Raw genomic sequence first — 21,088 nt, forward strand, 5'->3', positions numbered from 1 at the left:
TTTCTGCCCTTGACCGCCTAACAGCTAAACACTGGAACTGAAATGCCGAGGGTCGTTTATCTGAGTGGTGGTCCACAGTTTTCTTTTTCATTTCTGTAGTCTCCACATTTTAATCATGCATTACTTTTGTCATCAGAGAAAACGGTAAATGGTAAAACAAAATAAAACAACAACAATAAAAACCTGCTTTAAAATTCTGCCCCCTAAACCTTACACCCTACACCAGACTGTGCAGACCACTGTCCTGAAGGGCCCAGAGCAGAAGTAACATAACTGACTGGATTAGAATTATCCTAAGAATAGATGACTCACTCACCCCGCCTCTTGAGTCCTTGGGAGCAGCCAACAAACCACTTTCCCCCCTGAAATGTCCCTGGAAGCTGGCTAAGGTGAGACAGTCTGAAAGGAAGAATGCATTTCCCACCGGTAACAGCCCCAACAGAGGAGGCCGATAAGAACTAAGTAAACTTTCCCATGAAGCTCTCTACTAGAAAACCGTAAGACGAAAGGCAACCGTGTCCGTGTACAGTAGTATGAGTAACTGCAATTTGAAAATTAAAAAAAAAATCACACCGTAACCAATTTAATTCACAAGATATAAGGTGGCACCCACAATGCACCTTAAACAGCTAAAGTGTTAAAGTAAGACCGAACCAATTTCAGCAGCCCCAAGACCTTCTATATTTAGCACAAGTCCTTAACACAAATGATAATTTCTTAAAGAGCATAAATGCAGACGAAAACACAAAGACCAGACTGACAACTGAGGCCTCTTGTTCTCCCTGGAAAGCTCTGTGATTACTGACCTACTGTGTTCTGGGACCTACTCAGTGCTGATGATTTATCTTTTCTTTCTAGTTAATAAGTACCCCAGTTAGTCTCTCCTTTTGAAATGAGAAGACTACTGACAGTTTTTAGGTTCTGTCTCTAGGTTTCTTTTTCTGTAGGTGAGGTGATGAAGGGGGCCTGTGCTAAGCCGTCAGGTCCTCTGTTGGGAATGAAGGACCCATCCTCACAGTTGCCTGGTGGCCCTGGGCCTCCTTCAGAGCCTCTGCTAAGGAAGTAGCAAGGGCTGCAGTCCCTCCTCTAGTCTGACTGCCTTTATCATGTGACGGAGGTAGACTTCACAAGCTTTGTTATCTCTTCCTAATGGGGAAAACTTCGTGTGGGTGACGTCGGCCTCACCGGTCCCCCCCAGGGTTGGAGTCCCATCCCTATCTCTCCCTTCCTCTCCACATTTGCGTGACCGGGAGACAGCGTCCCTGGCTGGATGTCCAGAAGAAAAGCAGGGATTCTGAGTGTCTCTTACTTCTGTTGCTGGTGTTACTATTGCTACTGATGGTGTTGTTGGGGGTGGGGTTAGGAATACGAGGTGTGAGCAGCTTGTATCACTGCATCTTCAGTGAGGCGGAGAGAGGTGAACGCTGGTGGTCAGCTCGGCCCCTCCCAATTTATTCAGCCTCAAACCAGGACCCCAAGTGATGTCACTGTCTCCATTCAAGGTCTCCTCAACTGAAACTCTCTGAAAATACCCTCTGGGACATGCTCTGAGGTCTATCTCTCCTAGGTGACTTTAAATGCAGTCTGGTTGACAATAAAGATGAGTCATCACAGCCTTGGTAGGCATTTGGCTCTCCACCATGTTGACTGTGCTGGGCATGGTTCTCAGGGCCCATGTAGCAAATAACACAAGGAAGAAGGGCTATCCCGTCTCCCTCACACAGCCTGAGGAAGGGACGCAAAGAGTGGAGGACCCTTCTGGAATCCCAGCAGGGGGCATGTCTGAATTTGGGCAAGGCTTTGGGAACCTGCAAGAGGCAGGGTGGCAGCTGCTGGGCCCAGTTTGGTCTAATCCCTTGAGCTGTCCAGTCCCTGGTACCGTGGTTGTATGGTGTTAATTAAATCATTCTCATTAATTCAGTCCGAGTGCAAATTAGGAATGAATGAAGATAGATTAGGTTTGAAGGCAGCTAACACATTTAACCCCATGCTGCTGATTTTGCAGCCTAACAAAATAACATTGTTAAGGAAGATAACAAGGCCAAAGCCTTGGGCACATTTTTTTTTTTTTTAACAGCATTCAAAAATAAAACAAAATAAAAAAACCCCTGGTTTGTGTTCTAAGACAGGCAAAGACAGTTTCCCGGGAGCCCGCAGGCCCAACCTAACTAACATCCGGAACCAAGCTCTGGCTGTGTATAAAGCAGCACATTTCCGGAGATTGTTCCTGCTCAGCTATTGGCTGTCTGTTGTGGTCCAGGCTAATCGCGATCCTGTGCAGCTTCCTTCCTGTGCACGCACAGGACTCACCTTTGCTTCCTGTACGCAAGGTGATAAGAATGACTTTTGCCAAAAAAAAAAAAAAAAAAAAAAGAATGACTTTTGCCATTGGCCAAGAGATGCCATAAAAATGACACAGTTTGAGTTTCTGTGATCATAAATCCACTAACCTGGAAACCACTCCCAGCCTTGAGAAAGGCGTTAGAAACTGGCCAGCAGTCTAAAGAGTTTTCAGACCCTGGCTCAAGCCAACCACTGCAGTTGGAAGGCCATGAGAAACACATGCTTTTCTAAAATGTTATGTTTAGTTCCTGTGTCTTTCAGCATTTTCCAGTTTGTATAACCTACATACACAAATTCCATCACCCTGTGTGGCTTATCATCCAGCAGCAGATGAAGGAATGTATACCATCACTGAGTTCATTTCAGGGTTTTGCAGGCTGCAATTTTGTTTTCTCGATTGGAAGGAAGCACGGGAAACGGCAACATGAGGTAGAGAAGACACACCAGCGGGTAACAGCAGGACTTATCATTCTTTCAGCCCTGCTTGCCTTGCCAAGCTCTCCACAGAGAGAAGCCAGCTTCACTGTTTCCTCGGTTGTGGACACTGCAACTTCCAGATGGTAAATGTAATATTAACAGTCGCCTGCCCTTTGCCAGGTGGCTTCTCCCAGCAAAATCCCCAGCCAAGCAGCTCAAGTATCTACACATACGCCTAGGCGGCAGCAGTTCAAGGTGGCTGTGGGAGGAAGAAAGGCACAGTTTTTGTAAAAATAAATAAATAAATAAATAAAATAAAAAGTGTTAACTTTATAATAATAGAGCATTGCCCCCCTGGAACACACTTACGGTTGGTCCCTCGCCACCCCCACTCCCCCAGCCCCCGCCCCGCCAAAAAACAACAACCGTATTTGTGTTTGATCCAGACCCGGATAGATGAAAACAGAAAGGAAAGGGGCCAGGTAGAGCACGGAAGTCAGCCATGGTGCCTCCCAAATCTGGCCACAGGATGTAGAAACGTGCTTTTAAAGTCGTGTGTGGCTCCATTCCCTCTCTTTTCAGCGCGCATCTCTGCTGTGTACAGTTTCCACTCTCTTGTTTTCTTCCGGTTGTAGCGTTCTCTCCTTGGGCACTAAATTCTGCCTGGCTGGCTCCTTGCTGCCCTCGGGCCCTCTGCACCTGGTTCTTACCTTGAATCCGTCGAGCTTTTCTGGCTTTGTAAAGCAAAATGGAGCCAAGATTCTGTATCAAAAAAAAACTAAAATAGGAAACAGATTCTTCAAGGCTGCAGCGCGGCTGACGAGTTAATGCTAAGGAAGGACTTAAGAGGGCACTGTCTTTCTTTGCGACGAGCAGAATTTATCAGCCAGGGAACAGCAAAGAAAGCCAGCAGCGGGGCTGGGATAAAGAACCCACCGTACTGGTTTCAGCAGCCTGTGGTCTCAGGAAGCGCCATGTGGCGTCTCCTTAGGCGGTTTAAACCATTGTTTCGCCCGGTGTTTCAAGGAAGCGCGGGGGAAGAGGGAGGACAGGGCAGATTCGACCTAGGGAGCCCTCACAGGGCTGGCTGGGCCACTATGGGGGGTGCAAGGACTTCCGCCACGCCATTCACATCGCCGAGACCTCACATTCCTCACCTGTGCAATAAGGGTTTGGACCAACAATCCCTACAGTTCGTCCCTAGATTCTGTCTCAAATGCAGAATAAAAGCTGACTCCAAGTGACAGTTCAGCTGCCAGCCAAAAGACCAGCCCCATGGCCAAAAAAATGTCAGAAGTGGGAGTCATAAATAGTGGTAGCCACGTGAATTTATTTTTTAGGATAGAGTTCCTTTTTTTTCCCTAAGCTCTCGAGACTTCTAAGTGTGTGTGGCTGGGCTATTTCTCGACTGAACTCCAAACCCCACCAACCTAGAACACCCAGGAGAGGTCAGGTCTCGAAGGTGTCTGAGACGCGCCCGGGAGGAAGCGACAGGACTGCTCCTTGGAGGAGTTTGCTTTGAATCTAGCGGCCCTGGCGATTGGTTACGAAACACGTGGGCCGGCCGGGCTGTGCCGGGGTTGCTGCGGCTCCAGCTCCGCGTGGGGCAGAGTCCGGCCGCGGGTTCTTCACTGGCTTGGGGCGGGGAGGGAAGACACCCAGCAGGCGCCTGGACCAGGAGGCTGGCCCCGGGCCAGCAAGTAACCTTGTGTCCACTTGCGCAATCTGCAGTGCCCCCAAGGTCCAGCCTTGAGCTTCTCCCCTTGCTTCCGCGGGAGCTGGCTTCTGCCTGCCGCTGGGGTGTCCAGCCCAGTGAGTGGCTGTGTGGCTGTGTGTGCCCCAGCTTGGTCGCGGCCACTCTACCGAGCATCCCGTGGGTCCCGGCACCCCTGAGCGCAGGACAGCGCCCGGGGCTGCTTTCCCCCGCGGTGGGCGCTCCACCCCGCGAGCTAGCCTAGCCTCGGGCTGACCCAGAAAGGCAAAGACCCTCGGAACCCTTCCAACTTATTCTCTCCGCTGTCCCCGGGGGCCGCAGCTGCCCGTGGCTGAGCGAGGGCGCCCGCTTTGTCTCTGTGCACTCCCCGCCCCTTCCCCCAGCTTCCTTTCCCTAGAACTCCCCAGGCAGCTCCCCCCACCCCCCAGCTCCTCCCGCCCCTGCCCCCTCCGTGGACGCGCTTCCTCTCCCTCCCCTCCCCCGCCCCCCGCTCCCGCGCGTCTCTTTGCATACGCGCCCCCTCCCGGGCGGGCGCGCAACTTATAGCCCGGCGCGCGGCGGCCCCGGCGCAGTCTGCTCCTTCAGCCTCGAAGGCGGCGGCGCGGCTGAGGCGCTGCAGAGCCCCGGAGCCGACGCCAGGCGGCCGCCAGAGCTCACGCCGCAGCCTCGCGCCCTCCCCCAGCGCGCAGCCCGCCTTCCTCCGCGGCGCGGCCGCCGCAGGCTCACTCTCCCCGGGCTGGGCGCGCGCCGGGCCGGGGCGCCAGGTCCGCATCCGCAGGTCCGGAGGCCGGGGCGAGCCAGCCCGGCAGGTAGCTGCTACCCGGGGCACCGTCGTCTCCCTCCCCGGCGATCGCCGCCGCTTCCTGGGACAGACACGCCCGCCCGTCGTCGGCTCCCCGCGGGTGACCGAGGCCAGAACCCTCGCCGGTTGTGTCGCGGAGGCCAGTGGCCACCACTGTAAGTCTCCCCTGCAGCCCAGACCTGTTGCGGGCGCCGAGGTCTCGGGGCGGATCGGCCGCGGGCTGGGATTGCGAGCACCGAGCCGGCGCCACCGGCCACCCTGCCGGTGGCTTAAGCCTGGGAGCTGCTCTCCAGGCTGGAGCACGGGAGCGCTAGGAGAACGACCGCCCTCCCTCTGAGGTGGAACGCCCGGGCAAGTCTCCCGGAGTGCGAGGAGCCCAGTTGGGGATAATAAATGTGGCCCTGGCTCTCTACAGCCTCCAGACAGCCCAGCCCGTGGGATCCGCTCCCCTTGGTGCGGCGTTGCCGGCTCTGGGGCGGGGGGGGGGGGGACGGCGGGGGCCACAGGCGGACCTCCTCAGGCGAGCACTTGACTGCAGCCAAATGAATGAAAACTGGTTCCTGAAAAACTAGTTTCTTCTCCTGCAAGCTGTGCCTTTTGGAGTGACATTATTAATTTCAAAGGCTAGGGATTGGTGGGCGGGGTGGAGATGAAACAGTGAACTTGGTCGTGTAATTTGGTGTCGCCCTCACTGGCATGTCCAGCGTGTTAAGTAGCGTTGCAAATGTTGTAGGGGGCTGTGTGGCGAGGGGCTATTTTTGTAAACATCCTTATAGAGTCGTTGCATTGTTGTCAGTAATGTGAGTGCCTGAGGACATCTGCCTGGTTTCTTTTCTCGTGGGATTGAGATCAGGCTTAACACTGGGGGGCGGGGGCGGGGGGAGACGGAGGTGCTCTTCAGTGTGGGGTCATACAGCCTGCGCAAGCAGCAGTAAGTGAACCGAAGTTACCGAGCTGGGAGCCCTTTTGATGTTCGCGGTAATAGCAGTCTTTTTCTCTGCCTTCTTTGTAGCCGCAAGTAAAGTATATGCGTGCATTTTCTTGGTCATTTCCTTAGCATGCAGGTTTATGTCTCTGGGGGCTTAAAAATGTTACAAAGAATGATTAATTTTTTAAAGGTGATGTTTAGTTACTGTACAAATTGTTTCTGTGGATATTTTGCTGTTTGCATAATTCTAAACCAGAAGGCAAGTTGTTTTAATCATCCATGGTTGCAAGGTGTGAAAATGTGACAGGGACACTCCTTTCCAGCGGGATGGTATCCCAGATGACAAGGAGAGAATCTTCCGGATTTCTGGGGAGACCTCGAAAATACGCAGCGTAAACACAGGACACTGGAGTATTGCAGTCTTGTATCCTAAGGTCTTGTAGACAAACTGTTTGGGTGTTTTACACCGGCATGCAGCTCCTGTTACTGGACCTGTTCCCCCGCCCAGTGGGATCCCCGCTCAGCCTGCTTGCACTTAGATGCTTGTGTTCCGAGGAGGAGGCAGCTTCCTGAGACCAGACAATCATTTAGATGTTTAGGCTTAAAGTCCTCCTCAAAATAAGTCAGACCAAACGCGTTCATTTAGACAGCACTCACAGTGTGTAAAGCTGCCAGAGTCCAAGTGCACGAGAGTCTGAATTCTTTTTTAATAATTTATTTAATGTTATGTGCTTTAGTGTGAAGGTGTCGGATCTCTTGAAACTAGAGTTACAGACAGTTGTGAGCTGCCACGTGTGCCCTGGGCATTGAACCCGGGTCCTTTGGAAGGGCAGACAGTGACCACTGAGCCATCCCCCCAGCCCCGAGTCTGAGCTCTTTATAAGCTTGGTGTGCTCACAGAGGGTGCTCCAGTGGGTCATGCTTCAGAACTTTCCACATTGGGTTAATATGAACTGGGAGAGAGAAACTTGGCTTGAGGTGGGGCTGATGCTTGGGCCCTACCCCTAGACAGTTCTGGGTGCTTTGCACAGGCTTTGTAAGGTTGGGGCTTTGTAACTTTGATGCTTACTTGTTTCTATTTGGCCTTGTTTACCCATCATGAAAAGTAACATTCCAAAACCAGAGGAAAAACAAGTTACATCACCTGAAGATATGGCCTGCTGTCAAAGGCATGTCAGACACCTACCTTTGTTATTTTTCTGTGCCAACTTTCACAGCTGGTGTGTGTGTGTTGGGGGGGGGATTGCAGTTATAACTTATGACTCTGGTAAGTCATTTACATTTGTGAATAATTCCTGGAGTATAAATAAAAATGCATATCTGAAGGACTAAAGGAAAACAGTGGGTTTTGGCTAAGCTCTGGCTGTTTGCATCAGAAAAGATACAGTAGCCAACTAAAAGTATCCTCCTGGCATAAACAGCCTCCTCTGGAATCCTGAGAGGGGCAGGTTCCCTCTGGAATGCTGAGAGGGGCAGGTTCTTAAGGCTTTATACTCTTAGAGCAGTGGAGGTGCTGTCAGAAGGAGGAGTTAATTCCATTTTTCAAGGTGGACATTTTCTACATTATTGTCCCCTACTTTTCTTAGAGCAGATACCCAAAAGTGATAGCATCATATTCCACTGATGCTAATTTTGATATCTAGGAAAGCTTTATAGTTAGCCCTACATGAACAATGGCTGTTAAAATACACATAGGTACATGAATGAAACACACACACACACACACACACACACACACACGCACGCCCCTGGGTGCTTTCCATTTCCATAAAGCAGCGTTTGCAGCTTGAACTCCCGATAATGGAGGTGCAGTATCTGCAGGTACATAACAGTCCTGGTGCCGGAGTGTTTAATCGAGGAGGTGGGTGGGTGCACCCTTTGTTCCTGTGGTTTTCCAGGAATTGGTATAGAGCAGGAAGAACAGACAAACGGCACGAGCTGCCTACTCCAGATACTCTTCCTTTTATGTGCCAGTTCATTCTGGAAGCCGTCCAGGTTCAGAAGGATGGGAGGTAATTGTGGCCTGAATCTATCCTGTGCTTTCGCTGAGGCCAGCTGATCAGTGTATGGAAATGTTTACATTCTGGTGCATTTAGCGCTCTATAGTGGTAGGGCTGTCTAGTTAGAGACTGCTTCTTCTTGAACCGTGGAGTCCAAGCCTGACCACTTCAGAAGTTGGATAGCCATATGTACGCAGTGGTTGGATCTTACCAAAGGAATTCTTAATAGAATTTCTAATTAGTAGGTGTTTGTTTTACACGTGGCTTTATGGCGCAGAGGGCTTTCAAGCGTTTTCAGTGGCTGGTATGGCCTGGCTGGTATGGGAGGCTGAGATCGGCTTCCCTCAGCTTCTGCTGACTTACCTTCTCAAGAACCTCCCTATCCTGAACGCTGCCCGTCAGTCAGGTCTTCCAGAGTAAACCCGCCAGGCTCCGGGTCCCAACCGTGTTTGGTTCAAGAAGCTCAACAGTATGGCAGGGGCTGTCTTTCCTCCCAGATAGTCCCCTCTGGCTTTGTTCTGGAGCTGCAGTAGGCTCCTCGGAACAAACAGCAGGCAGCAGGACCAACAACAAGGCTCTGTTTTCTTTGTCTTAAGTGATTGTTGCTTTTGTGCTGCTGCTGAGCACATCAAGAGCGCAGTGTTCAGTGGTTTGTTTTTGTTTTCTTTTAGGAGTTGAAACAAAATGTCAGTCAGTGTTCATGAGAACCGCAAGTCCAGGGCCAGCAGTGGCTCCATCAACATCTACCTGTTCCACAAGTCCTCCTATGCGGACAGTGTCCTCACTCACTTGAACCTTCTGCGTCAGCAGCGGCTCTTCACAGATGTCCTTCTCCATGCGGGAAACAGGACCTTCCCCTGCCACCGGGCGGTGCTGGCCGCGTGCAGCCGCTACTTCGAAGCCATGTTCAGTGGTGGCCTGAAAGAGAGCCAGGACAGTGAGGTCAACTTCGACAATTCCATCCACCCAGAAGTCTTAGAGCTGCTTCTCGACTATGCGTATTCCTCCCGGGTCATCATCAACGAAGAAAATGCCGAGTCGCTCCTGGAGGCCGGTGACATGCTGGAGTTCCAGGACATCAGAGATGCGTGTGCAGAATTTCTGGAGAAGAACCTGCATCCCACCAACTGCCTGGGTATGCTGCTGCTGTCTGATGCCCACCAGTGTACCAAGCTGTATGAACTCTCCTGGAGAATGTGTCTCAGCAACTTCCAGACCATCCGGAAGAACGAAGACTTCCTCCAGTTGCCCCAGGACATGGTGGTGCAGCTCCTGTCCAGCGAAGAACTGGAGACGGAAGACGAAAGGCTCGTGTATGAGTCTGCGATGAACTGGATTAGCTACGACCTGAAGAAGCGCTACTGTTACCTCCCGGAACTGTTGCAGACAGTGAGGCTGGCCCTCCTTCCCGCCATCTATCTCATGGAGAACGTGGCAATGGAGGAGCTCATCACCAAGCAGAGAAAGAGCAAGGAGATCGTGGAAGAGGCCATCCGATGCAAACTGAAAATCTTACAGAACGATGGCGTGGTTACCAGCCTCTGCGCCCGCCCTCGGAAAACCGGCCATGCCCTCTTCCTCCTGGGAGGGCAGACTTTCATGTGTGACAAACTGTACTTGGTGGACCAGAAGGCTAAAGAAATCATCCCCAAGGCCGACATTCCCAGCCCGAGGAAAGAGTTCAGTGCGTGTGCGATTGGCTGCAAAGTGTATATCACCGGGGGGCGGGGATCGGAAAACGGCGTCTCCAAAGACGTCTGGGTTTATGACACCCTGCATGAGGAGTGGTCCAAGGCTGCCCCCATGCTGGTGGCCAGGTTTGGCCACGGGTCGGCTGAACTGAAGCACTGCCTGTATGTGGTCGGTGGGCACACAGCTGCAACTGGCTGCCTTCCAGCCTCTCCCTCAGTCTCTCTAAAGCAAGTAGAACATTATGATCCCACAACCAACAAATGGACCATGGTAGCCCCTCTCCGAGAAGGCGTCAGCAACGCTGCTGTCGTGAGCGCCAAACTCAAGCTGTTTGCTTTCGGAGGTACCAGTGTGAGCCATGACAAGCTTCCCAAGGTCCAGTGTTACGATCAGTGTGAGAACAGGTGGACGGTACCGGCCACCTGTCCCCAGCCCTGGCGTTACACAGCGGCAGCTGTGCTGGGGAACCAGATTTTCATCATGGGTGGAGATACAGAGTTCTCTGCCTGCTCTGCTTACAAATTCAATAGTGAGACTTACCAGTGGACCAAGGTGGGAGACGTGACAGCCAAGCGCATGAGTTGCCATGCCGTGGCCTCCGGGAACAAGCTTTACGTCGTTGGCGGCTACTTCGGCATTCAGCGCTGCAAGACTTTGGACTGTTACGATCCAACTTTAGATGTGTGGAACAGCATAACCACAGTCCCGTACTCACTGATCCCTACCGCGTTCGTCAGCACCTGGAAACACCTGCCTTCCTAATGCAGAGCATCCTGAAGAAAGCACGCATGAGGTAAGAAGCTAGGTGTGAGCAGCCTGAGTTCGGAGGATGCAGAGTGAGGTGTGCTGCTTACAGAAACTGTAAATGAAACGCACCCCAACAACATAATGCTTGTGTTGGTCGCCACTGCAAACCCCTGTTTAACACTAACTAGTGATTCTCATCCCAGAACCTCAAAATCTCCCAAAGAGAGTTTCAGAAACTGCCCGTTCTAGAGACATTATTTTATTTGGTTGGGGGATGGAGGGAGGAACCCAAACATCAGTACTTCAAAGAAAGGTTTCCAGCGATACACGTATTTAGCCAGGTAGGGAACCCCAGGCTTCCGTTAGTAATTCCAGCTAGTGCTTGTGAAATACTCGCCGTGTTCCTGGAGCAGGACCATGTGTGTCCTTCAAGCATCCTTTCGATGTTCAGAGCAAGCCCTGGGATGCCACTGCTAATCTCCCTACACAGATCAACAAATCTGATGCCTGTGGAGTCTGACTTGTAAAGGGCCCAAAGTCACAGACCTCACTCAACAAGTGGTCAAGGTAGTCAAGAAAGCCACCAGGCCAGTCTGACTCCAGAGCACTGACTCCTGAGTATGCAGTCAAGCCGCTGCCTGATAAACTTGAACTTCATAGTGGTATCATTCCAGGAACATTGACTTGATATTCCAATTCCCCTTCTTCAAACCTTTCTGTGCTTAATAGGGTTTAAAAAAAAACACTGTTCAAAGATTTTCCTAGTTTATTGACTCTAGAGTTGTGTATTTGCTTTTTTAAGATGCCCTCCCTCAAAATATACCCATCCCCTTAGAAGCATGTATTAACTTTGGAGCATAATCTTGGTTGTTCTTGTGGAAGGTGGTGTCTTGTGTAGCTATATCCAGCCCTAACTTCACCCTTTCAGAGTTAATCAGTCAACCTGACCCTATTGTTAGGACCAACAAAAGTTGTATCCTCTGCCATATAGCTGAGTACATAATGGTTGTCGGTGTACAGAAGAGTGTATTATTCTCTTGGATCCAGTGATTAATCAGCCTGCCCGTTGGTGCCACATGTGGCTCCCATGAAACATCTTCAGGCCTGGCCCACAGATTGCCTCAGCATATGTGTCTCAGTTAGGTTCCTGTAGGTGTCATAAACACCATGACCAAAAGCAGTATGGGGGAGGAAAAGGTTTATTTCATCTTACATGTTATCAGGTCGCAGTCCATCACTGAGAGAAGCCAAGGCGAGAACTCGAGGCAGGAACCTGGAGGCAGGGGCTGAAGCAGAAGCCGTAGAGGGTGCTTCTCACTGGCTTGCTCCCTTAGCTTGCTTGCTCAGCCTGATTGCTCATACATCCCAGGACCACCTGCCCAGAGATGGCACCGCCCACAGCCGCCTGGGCCCTCCCACACCCATCGTCAATGCAGAAACTGTCGGAAGGCCTGCCTTCAGGTGGTGTTAACTGAGGTTCCTCCTCTCCAGTGACTCCAGCTTTTGTCGAGTTGACAAAACAAAACAACACTAAAAAACAAAACGCAACCAAAACTGGCTTAACAGGGCCTAGGGATGCGCCAATTTGTTTGGGGAGTACTGGCTCACTATTAACCGTAAGGAAGGAAGATGATGCCACCGTGGAAGAACAGGAAAGAGGGGACTCCACAGTGGATGTAAGCTAAACAGGCTGTTTACCCTTTTTGCCTTTCTTTTCCACTTTTAATAGCTCACTTACAAGCACAGTTCATCATTATTCTTTTCAGCCCTTTGGCTGTCCTCCCGCAGCCTGTCGCAGCCAGCAGGGCCACGTTCCCTGGGCATGAGATCCCTCCAGAAGAGCAGCAACAGGCAGAAACCTTCAGGGAGCCAGCTTCTAACAGCAGCCCACACCAAACTGGTTTGTGCAGCCTCGCTGGCATCTCAGTAATCCAGAATAAACAAATGTTCAGCAAGTGGTTATTTCACTTGAGATACGGGTGCATGACTCAACTCTCAGGCAGTTCGGAAGAGCATCATCGTAGGCAAAAAGCGCTAATTAACAGACCGGGAATTAAGAGTTAGTCCTGGACTGACTGTGTGCAGGAGAGCTGGAGAAATTGCCGGGGATGGTGGCAGCATGTCAGAAGTGGCCCGTGGGAATGTGGGAAGTGAGGAAGTGGAGGTGAGGCAAGCAGAGGGATTGCACGTAGTCTCTGGTCCTCGTTTTAGATCTTTCTGGACTCAAGATGGCTCTTTTGCTAAGGAGTGAGTTCAACCACAATAACCAGAAAACTGTCCCAATTCAGACAGGTGGGTGGTGAGAACACCTGTCTAGCCCAAAGCCAGTTTTATATTTCAGGCTTCTCCTGCAGTGAGACCTTGCTCTGATCTGGCTGAGGTTCGCTCTGTGTGTTCTGGGGACATTCAGTTCCTTCGAATATCAGCTGTTTGTCATTCCTATTCTTCAGTCCTGGTTCCCCTTTCCAGCCCGGAGTGAATGTGTTAAGGTATTTGAACCTCATCAGTTGCTTCCGGTCCCTGGGAAACAGCAGAGTGCTGGGTTATGTATGAAACAGCATTCTTCACCCTTGGTACTATAGACAGAAGAGTCAAGCACATAAAAATTGATCTTGATCAGACCAGCGTGCTGCTTTCAGAGGGTGACATGAGCCGCTGATCAAAGCCACTCTTCTAGTTTTCGACAGGAAGAACGGCGGGTTAGATTTCTAAAGCTTACTGTACATAAGGTGGTGTTAAAAACGTTTACAGCCGGGTGGAATGGTACTCAGACCGCTCCTGGGTGTCAGCACTGATCCCCAGCCTGAGTCCTGTGCTCTCCAGATGCTGGTGGGAGCTGAATTCATCTGGTCCTGAAAGACACCTTCCCTGTCAGAAAACTCACCCATCAAGGAGATGGTAACTGTCCCCTGCTGCTCAGTCTCGAGGACAAAAGGGAAACTACTGTGATTCTTTTGCCGTTTTGTGGTGTCTTGTGGTCTCCGTCTGACAGGATGTGGGCTCCCTTTGCTTTGTTTCTTCTCTGAGAACCGTCCCCCCTTCTTTCTGTGCGAGTATGCCATGCGTGAGGTGGTGTTAGGTATGTCAAGACACATTCTCTTGGCCTAATGTGGATATGCAGGTTGCAGGGAGGTGGGTCAGGCATGACAGTGAAGGCTGAAGAATGTCTTGAAGGCTTGAATCACTGTTAGACAATAGCCAAAAGAAACAACCAGCAGCTGACTCTCACTTCTGAACACACACAAGCCAAAGAGAAGAATTTAATGCAATTAATGACTGGTCCTGCGAAAACTCCCTCTGTCCCCGCGGGGAGATACAGCGCCAGCGAGTGGTTCGGAGATGCATAGTTGAGATCAGTGGGCTGGGGGGGGGCATCTCCTTTTTTTGACCCCCTCATGATTATGTCACAGTAATTCTCTCCAAACTTTGGAAACAGAAGATGGCAACTTGTAATAGCGTCAGCATGTGCAGGCTTGAATTCGAACAAGGTGGTTTTGGACACCATTGTTTTGTGGGCTGACCATCATCCTGTTAGCTGCTTGCCGCATGTGTACACTTCTTGTTGAACCTGTGCAGACCTTCAGGAGTGATAGTGCACTTGCCCTGAGTCTAAATTTGTCTAAACTGTGTGCTTATTACAGCAAATGTCCTAAACCATGACATATCTCAAATCCTTCATACCTTTTCTTTTCTTTTTTCTCCTGTTTTAGCTCTCTGACGCATGGTGAGATGATAGGAGGGTTCTGCTTTGGAGAAGGCAAGTTGAATGAAGAGAAAGAAAACCAGGAGAAGCTGCTACAAGACTCCTGGAATTCCATCAGCACCTTGTGAACACTCCTAAGTGGACATGAAGGAGGGGGTGGGGGAGGGTTTTTTTTTTCTCAATGCAAGTAGCACATGGTTTAAATATGAATGACTGAACCTGTGATCTAGTCCTTGTCTGGTAATTGTGGATTAATGTCAGCGTTAATCAGCCCCTCAAAGGGAGAGAAAAGCTGGGCTTTTCCCTTGCTGTACCTCATTCAGCATTTGATTTCCATGGCTCCACCATTTATGTGCCAGATTTGAAATGGTTGTCAGCTTCCTCTGAAGACTGAGCTTGAAGCCTCCATGCCAGCTGCTACTGGAGCTGCAAAGCCACGCAAGGGTCAGGAGGGAAGCTGGCCTTGCTGACTGAGGAGTGGGAATCCCAGGACTCTCTGCTCATCTCGAAGGGGTTTGGGTCCCCAGGAACGTCTGTGAACAATGGGGACATTGTTGGTAGCTGTTTGGTAGATGCTGTTTGCTATTTATAAGTGACTTTAAACCTTCTCTTGGCTGTTAAGAAATGTGTTCTAGATTTAGCTATTTATTGTTTGCGGCCTGCATACTGAAACAGTGCTTACGTTGTCTTCACGTGTATGGGCGTGTGTGGATGGTCGTATGTTTTGCACATTTTGTAGTTGTTGATGTGCTTTGCTGCACACAGGAAAATAAATGAAAACTTTGGGGCTATAATTTGGAGGATAAGTAGAGGGCGGGTGGGGGAGGGGGCATTTTTGAGATGTCAGGACAGAGACAGATTCCAAGACAGAAACTTAAATTCCATCCCAAAGGCAGAGAAGCCATGAAGTCACCGAGCCCACACTTTCCTGAGGTCTCATGGTCACGCTGATGGCAGGTCTCACAGGAGCTGGGGACAGCCCTGCCCTCCTTTCTCCTCTCTGTCTGATTTACCTAACTTTGGTCTCGGCTACTGACACTTGGAAAGGACCAAATTACTTTAGAGTATTTCCCCCATTCGTGTAATATCCTGAAAGCCTGGGCACTTCCAGAGTGTTCTGTACATAGGGCAGAGGTGAAGACACTGTCCAAAGCTTATTTATTTATCTATTTATTTACCATAGGTGAATAAGGACACCGATGGGGAAAAACCGAAGTGAGGCTGGTGTAAACAAGGTCACCGACCACACTGTTGGCCTGCAGGTGGCTTTCCGACCTTGATTGAGAAAGGCTCACAGTTCTCCCAGGAAAACATCCATTTCGATACAATGTCAACTTCAGTGTTCCCCGTCAGAGACATGTTGAAAGAGCTCTTTGGTAGACAGAAGTGATGTATCTGGTCACACAATGCCAAAGTTTGTAAGCGGTGGCCTGTGGAGAGGTTTTGCGGTCCTGTGGGGATCAGTTGTGAATACATTCTTTGCTCCTCCAAGTGTTTGCTTACTAAGCGTGCAGTGGTAGGTGTTAGTCTGCCCTCCGTGGGCTTCTCCAGTTGTCTGGGGAAGACCAGAGCTTGCAACTCTGCCTGCTTTCATCCGTATTTCTCACAGTGCTGTATTAAAAAAAAAAAAAAAATAGGATTTAAGACAGATACCTACCTTTACATTGTGAGTGTGTTTGCCTTGTCTAATGACAGATAATTCCTTAACATTTCTCTCCAGTAGTTCTTTAGGCTAATTGTACATGTCTATCTGTGCCATGAGGAAGTGGACCGTACGTAGTTGGATCAAAATAAAACAAATGAGCCATTGGACCGAAAACATGGCAGACTGTCCCGGCAGGCAGTTTCTGGTCCCTAGATGTATTCTAAGTGTCTGATTGTACCCTGGTGGCATGGTCAGTGTCGTGTAGCTGCCCCAACTCCATAGTTTAGGATGCAAATCTGTCTCAAGATGTGCGCGTCACTGCTGCTGCTGAGAGCAGGGAGGATTTTCTGCAGCTGTTTCAAAGTTGTGGCCTGCCCTTGAGTCCTCTATTAATTACTGTGTGAGCCAGAGGGAGCTGGGCCACAAGGGTGGGCCCCCGCCAGCAGGGGGACTTTCTGGACTCCCGCTCTTCCAATTGATGTAGGCATTTGGGCTTGCTGCTTGACCATTCTCACCCTGTGAAACGCCCCACACTTTGAAGCAAATACAATTCCCAGCACAGCGCACACAAAAACCCAGCCTAAGACAGGGGAGGGGCTCCTCATTTTGTGAGCTGGTTGCCGTAGAAACGGATAACAAAGGGCAGCCTTCCACTTGTGGTATAATGGTGGAGCCTCTTTTCTCAGGCTTGACACCTGTCTGAGGAAGAGTGATTAGAGCCGCATAATGCCCCTCTCTTGGCTATTGAGTGTGTGGTTCACTACCAAACCCGGTAGAAGTTAGAAAACGTTCGTGCTCGTATGCTCTTGTTTGCTACTACTACATTTTTGAGGTTTTGTAAAACTGTTATTTTTTTTTCACGATGTGAAACTGAAGGTCAATAAATTATTAGAGATTTTCTCTTCATTGTGTGAGTTTTTATTGCCACCAATGTAATCTTAAGTACTTTCATCAAAATGAAGGATATCTCAGTGTTTCCTAGACGCTTCGTTCCACCATTTAGCACCTGTTTTATGAAAGGAGTTTTGCGCATAAAAAAGTCTGTGGCTCTTGTCTCTCTCTCTCCTTTCCCCCCTCCTCTCTCATTCTCTCTCACTCTCTAGCCCTAGCCGCCTTGTAAACTCTCAAATGTAGACAAGGCTGACCTTGAACCCTGTTCCTTCTGTCTCTGCCCGTGCGTGCTGGAGTCCACCAGCACTCTGTAAGCAAAGCATCATTTCTGTGTCCCTCCTAAGCTGAAGTGCACGGCGCACTCTTTATCTTAGAATCTCCACCCTCTGGTGGAGCCCTGCCCTCCCTATTTGCTGGCACCGAAGCCCAGCTGAAGTTTGAGGAGTGAGTCAGTCTCTGAAAGGGGACAGAAAACCCTGTGACCTGCAGACACCCTTGGCTGCTTCTGAGCTGACAGCTGGCCCTGGGTGAAGCCAGATGAAGCCTCCTGCTCTCACTTCACAGTGGCTTCATGTCACACTGATGCCCCTTTATCACTTGGGCCAGGTCCCCGGTTGTTCCCGTGTGCAGAGCAATGTTGGGCACAGTTTTCCCTGACCAGAAGCCAAATGCTACCTAATTGAGACTCTAGGAGTCTCACGGGCATTGCTGGACTTTGACCAAGGTGCCAGCAGGGGCCTTGGGTTGGTTCCATGCTGGGTGAGGCTGGGGTACAGCCAAGCATTAGGGAACAAATGTCCGAGTCTTCAGATTCCAAAGGCACAGTGTGTAGGGCCCACGGAGACTCGGTGGTTAGCACAAGTATGACAACAGATGACAGGGAGGCGGGAAAGTTGGCACAAGTTGATGTGTGAAACTTGGAAGAGCAGAGAATAATTGCTATGGAGACTGTTACGGACAGAACTTGAAAATTGTGTGGGTGAGCGTGTGTGTGTACAAGCCTCCAATGTGCATGTGTGTATGCATGTGTCGGGAAGCCAAAGGGCAACCTCAGGTGGTATTTGTCCACAGGTGGCGTCCACTTCTTTTTTCAGATTGGCTCTTCCTGGTCTGGGGCTGGCTCCCTGGGCAATGCTGGCTGTTTGGTGAGTTCCAGGGTCCACCTGTCACTGCCTCTTCTGTTCTGGGACTACAAGCATGTGCTACTCTACCTGGCCTTGGAGCAGGCTCTGGGGCCAGAACTCTACCTACGGAGCCATGTCCCCAGCCCTGGACACACTTTTTTTTGGTGTAACTCAGGTGGGGACACCTGGACTGTACCTCAGGTGGAGACACATGGGCTATACTTTGGGTGGGGACACAGACTGTACCTCAGGTGGGGACACCTGGACTGTACCTCAGGTGGGGACACCTGGACTGTGCCTCAGGTGGCACCTGTAGACTATACCTCAGCTGGGACATGTGGACTGTGCCTCAGGTGTGGACACTGGGACTGTACCTCAGTTGGGGACACATGGACAGGTGAAGAAGCTTCATCTTACTAGTATTTCACCTTCAGACGTCAGGATCAGCTCAAATGCAACAGTTTCAACAACTCCAGGCTGCACGGCAGAAGTCTGGCCAGGGGTGAAATGCGTGGGGCCTGGAACATCGCCACTGCGGGCTGTCAGGAATCTGACGTCCTTCTCTCTACTTTGTCTCCCTGGGCGTGGACCTTAGTTCTCATGCTCACAGAATGGCAGCTATAGCTCAGAATCATCTGCTTTCTGGGGAGTCAGAGTGGAACTAAAGAGGCGTGTTCCTGAGGCAGTGTTCTCTTTTTCTTAGGGTAGTAATAGTTTGCCTAATAGGCTCACAGGGAACACTCACCTTTAATCTCTTGGTAAGAAATGACCAAGATTAATGGCTAGGGAGAGACACCCTATGAGCCAATTGCACTTCCTGATTTCCTCGGTTAGGGGAAAAGAGACTTGGCGACGGATGGGCTCAGGTTCCCCGTTGTGGTGGGTGTGGTTGCCTCTCCCAGTGAGTAGGCAGCTGTGAAGCACAGCTCTGCTGATTCTGCCAGTGCTGAGCTTGGCAGCCACTGAGCCACGGCAGACTCACATCCACGCACAGTCCTCTCGGGGTCTCTTGGCCTTGGTTCCTCCATCCTGCCGTAAGCGCGGCCAGCGGTTGCAAACAGCAGAGCTACAGTGTAATGACTGAGACAAGCGCCAAGCTCGCGCTGGCACATAGTACGTTCTCAGTAATTTGTCGCTGTGTGTCACACTTGGGAGAAATACGCGAGCACATCTCAGTGTGACTGTTAGCCTGGCTGGTGGTGTGAAGGTCTGCTTTCCGGTTGCCTCATTCGTCCTCACGGCTACCCTCTGAGCAGCGGCTGTGATCGCCCCCCCCCCCCCCCGAGAGATTATACAACTTGTCCAGTGGAATGGGGCACTGGAATGGGGCACTGGATTTCCAGGCGGCTCTCCGCACCGTCCTATAGGCCCAGGGATGTAGAAGGAGATGACTCATGGGGCTGGGTCTAATAGTGGAGCTCGAGGCTTGAATGAGCTTCACTGTCCGGAAGACTGGACTTGGTGAGATGATCAAGGAGCCCAGCAGCTGCTGAGCCTGCCTGGCGAGAGGACAGAGGAAGCAAATGGAAGGTGTCTGCCATGTCTCAAAAGAATCCTGGTAATGAATGCCCAAAGACAAGGTTGCAGAGAGAGACAGCGAGATAGGTAGATAGACAGATAGATAGATAGATAGACAGACAGACAGATAGATGATAGATAGAGTAAATGGGCACCCTAGGAGGGTGATGTGTGTGCTTGGTAATATGCTAAGTCAGCTTATTTGCAAGCAGTCTTGGAGGAAGTCAGATCACAATGTCTAGCAACCGATCTGGAAAACCAAATAACCCCCCAAAAAAGTAGCCTCAAATGGGGCTGGAGAGACAGCTTGGCTGGTAAAGGCTTTGGTGCACAAGCATGAGGACTTGAGTTCAATCCCCTGTACTCAGGGAGGGGATACCAGATGCGCTGGCCGGCGCAGGGGAGGCGGAGGCAGGAGGATCCGTGGGGCTGGCTGGTCACCAGCCTGTCATATTCGGCAGCACCGGGCTTGTCAGAGGTGCAGCTTAAAAGCCAGGATGAGCGCTCACGAGGAATTACACCTGTGATTTTTCTCTAGTGCACGCACATGTGCCCGCCCCCCCCAGAGAGGGAGACAGAGAGCCTCAGATGGCCAGTTCTTGATTAATATCTGACAGTTTCCAAAGTTTTCATCCTTCAGATAAAAAAAAAAGCCAACTGTACATTCCCACCCAATCACCACCACAGGATGCTGGCGTCTGCTGGGCCCCCCTGCTGCCTCCCAAAGCTGCCCGCTCCATTCAGCCCCCGCCTTCCCTTCCCCCACAATAAAGCCTTCCCACTCGGCTTCCTTTGAGTTTGTGCCAGTGACAGTGGCCTGCTCCCTGGCTGTGTGTGACAGCTCTGAATGAGCGTGGTTGCTTGTTCTCATCTCACTGGCTGTTTTTTTTTGTTTTGTTTTTTGTTTTTTCTGTAGACAAATGTTTGTTCATTAAAGTAAGTAAATATCTCAATAGACGGGTTCCCAGAAAAGGCGTGAGGACCAAATTGTGGGTCCTGGACACGCTAAGGCATTCAGAGGCTGCTGCTGCTGTCCTGAATGTCTGGGTGTATGAAGTGTACACAGTCTTCCTGTATGAGAAAAATGGATCTTGAGTTAATGGGGTTGAGAGGAGGGCATCTGGCCTGGCACAGGGAGAGCAGCTGCTTTGTTTGGGAGTGTTTTTGAATAAAGTGCGAACACAAATAAGTTTTACAGCCGCATTCATGGTGTGCTTGAATGTATGAATAAATGCAGAAACTTAGCAGCTAATTCCTGGTCTTGCCTGTCGAAAATCTTAAGTGCTTTGCCTGTCTGACACGTACTCAGACTTAGCCATCTGTCCCACACTTGAGTTCAATCAGAGACAATGAATTTCAAAGCTCTGTCACTTGTCTGACATTGGAAAACTCTAGCTTCACGACCTGACTAGAGGGTGGAGGGGTTCTACACTGCAGCATGACTGATTAAAAGCAATTTCACTAAGTAAATGATAAATCTACCATAAATCCTCCATACTCGCGCCCGGCTCTGCTTACAGCCCAGCTTGCTTTGTGAGTCTTCAGAAACCAAAGGAGACAAAGT

General features: G+C 50.5%; 1 protein-coding gene and 1 long non-coding RNA gene across 3 annotated transcripts; one reads left to right on the top strand and one right to left on the bottom strand.

Annotated features, from left to right (window-relative positions):
* Nucleotides 1-567: 567 nt before the first annotated feature.
* Nucleotides 568-4,905, bottom strand: LOC132654700 (uncharacterized). The gene is made up of 2 exons (XR_009592391.1): nucleotides 3,471-4,905; nucleotides 568-3,019 (listed from the first exon to the last, which is right to left on the bottom strand). It is a non-coding gene; the product is annotated as an uncharacterized LOC132654700 (long non-coding RNA).
* A 387-nt stretch (nucleotides 4,906-5,292) lies between these two features.
* Enc1 (ectodermal-neural cortex 1) lies at nucleotides 5,293-16,897 on the top strand. 2 transcript variants are annotated; one of them, XM_021639589.2, is made up of 3 exons: nucleotides 5,293-5,431; nucleotides 8,876-10,689; nucleotides 14,354-16,897. In XM_021639589.2, exon 2 carries the CDS (start codon nucleotides 8,889-8,891, stop codon nucleotides 10,656-10,658), a length of 1,770 nt encoding a protein of 589 aa, XP_021495264.1. In that variant the 5' UTR covers nucleotides 5,293-5,431; nucleotides 8,876-8,888; the 3' UTR covers nucleotides 10,659-10,689; nucleotides 14,354-16,897. The 2 variants fall into 2 exon arrangements, with proteins under 2 accessions (XP_021495264.1, XP_021495265.1); XM_021639590.2 differs by lacking the exon at nucleotides 5,293-5,431 and adding an exon at nucleotides 6,236-6,254.
* Nucleotides 16,898-21,088: the final 4,191 nt, after the last annotated feature.

The sequence above is a fragment of the Meriones unguiculatus genome, chromosome 6, assembly GCF_030254825.1.
Source record: "Meriones unguiculatus strain TT.TT164.6M chromosome 6, Bangor_MerUng_6.1, whole genome shotgun sequence".
Taxonomy (NCBI): domain Eukaryota; kingdom Metazoa; phylum Chordata; class Mammalia; order Rodentia; family Muridae; genus Meriones; species Meriones unguiculatus.

What these genes read in the sequence shown, in the direction of transcription:
- Enc1 (XM_021639589.2), top strand. Translation starts at nt 8,889, where the DNA reads ATGTCAGTCAGTGTTCATGAGAACCGCAAGTCCAGGGCCAGCAGTGGC.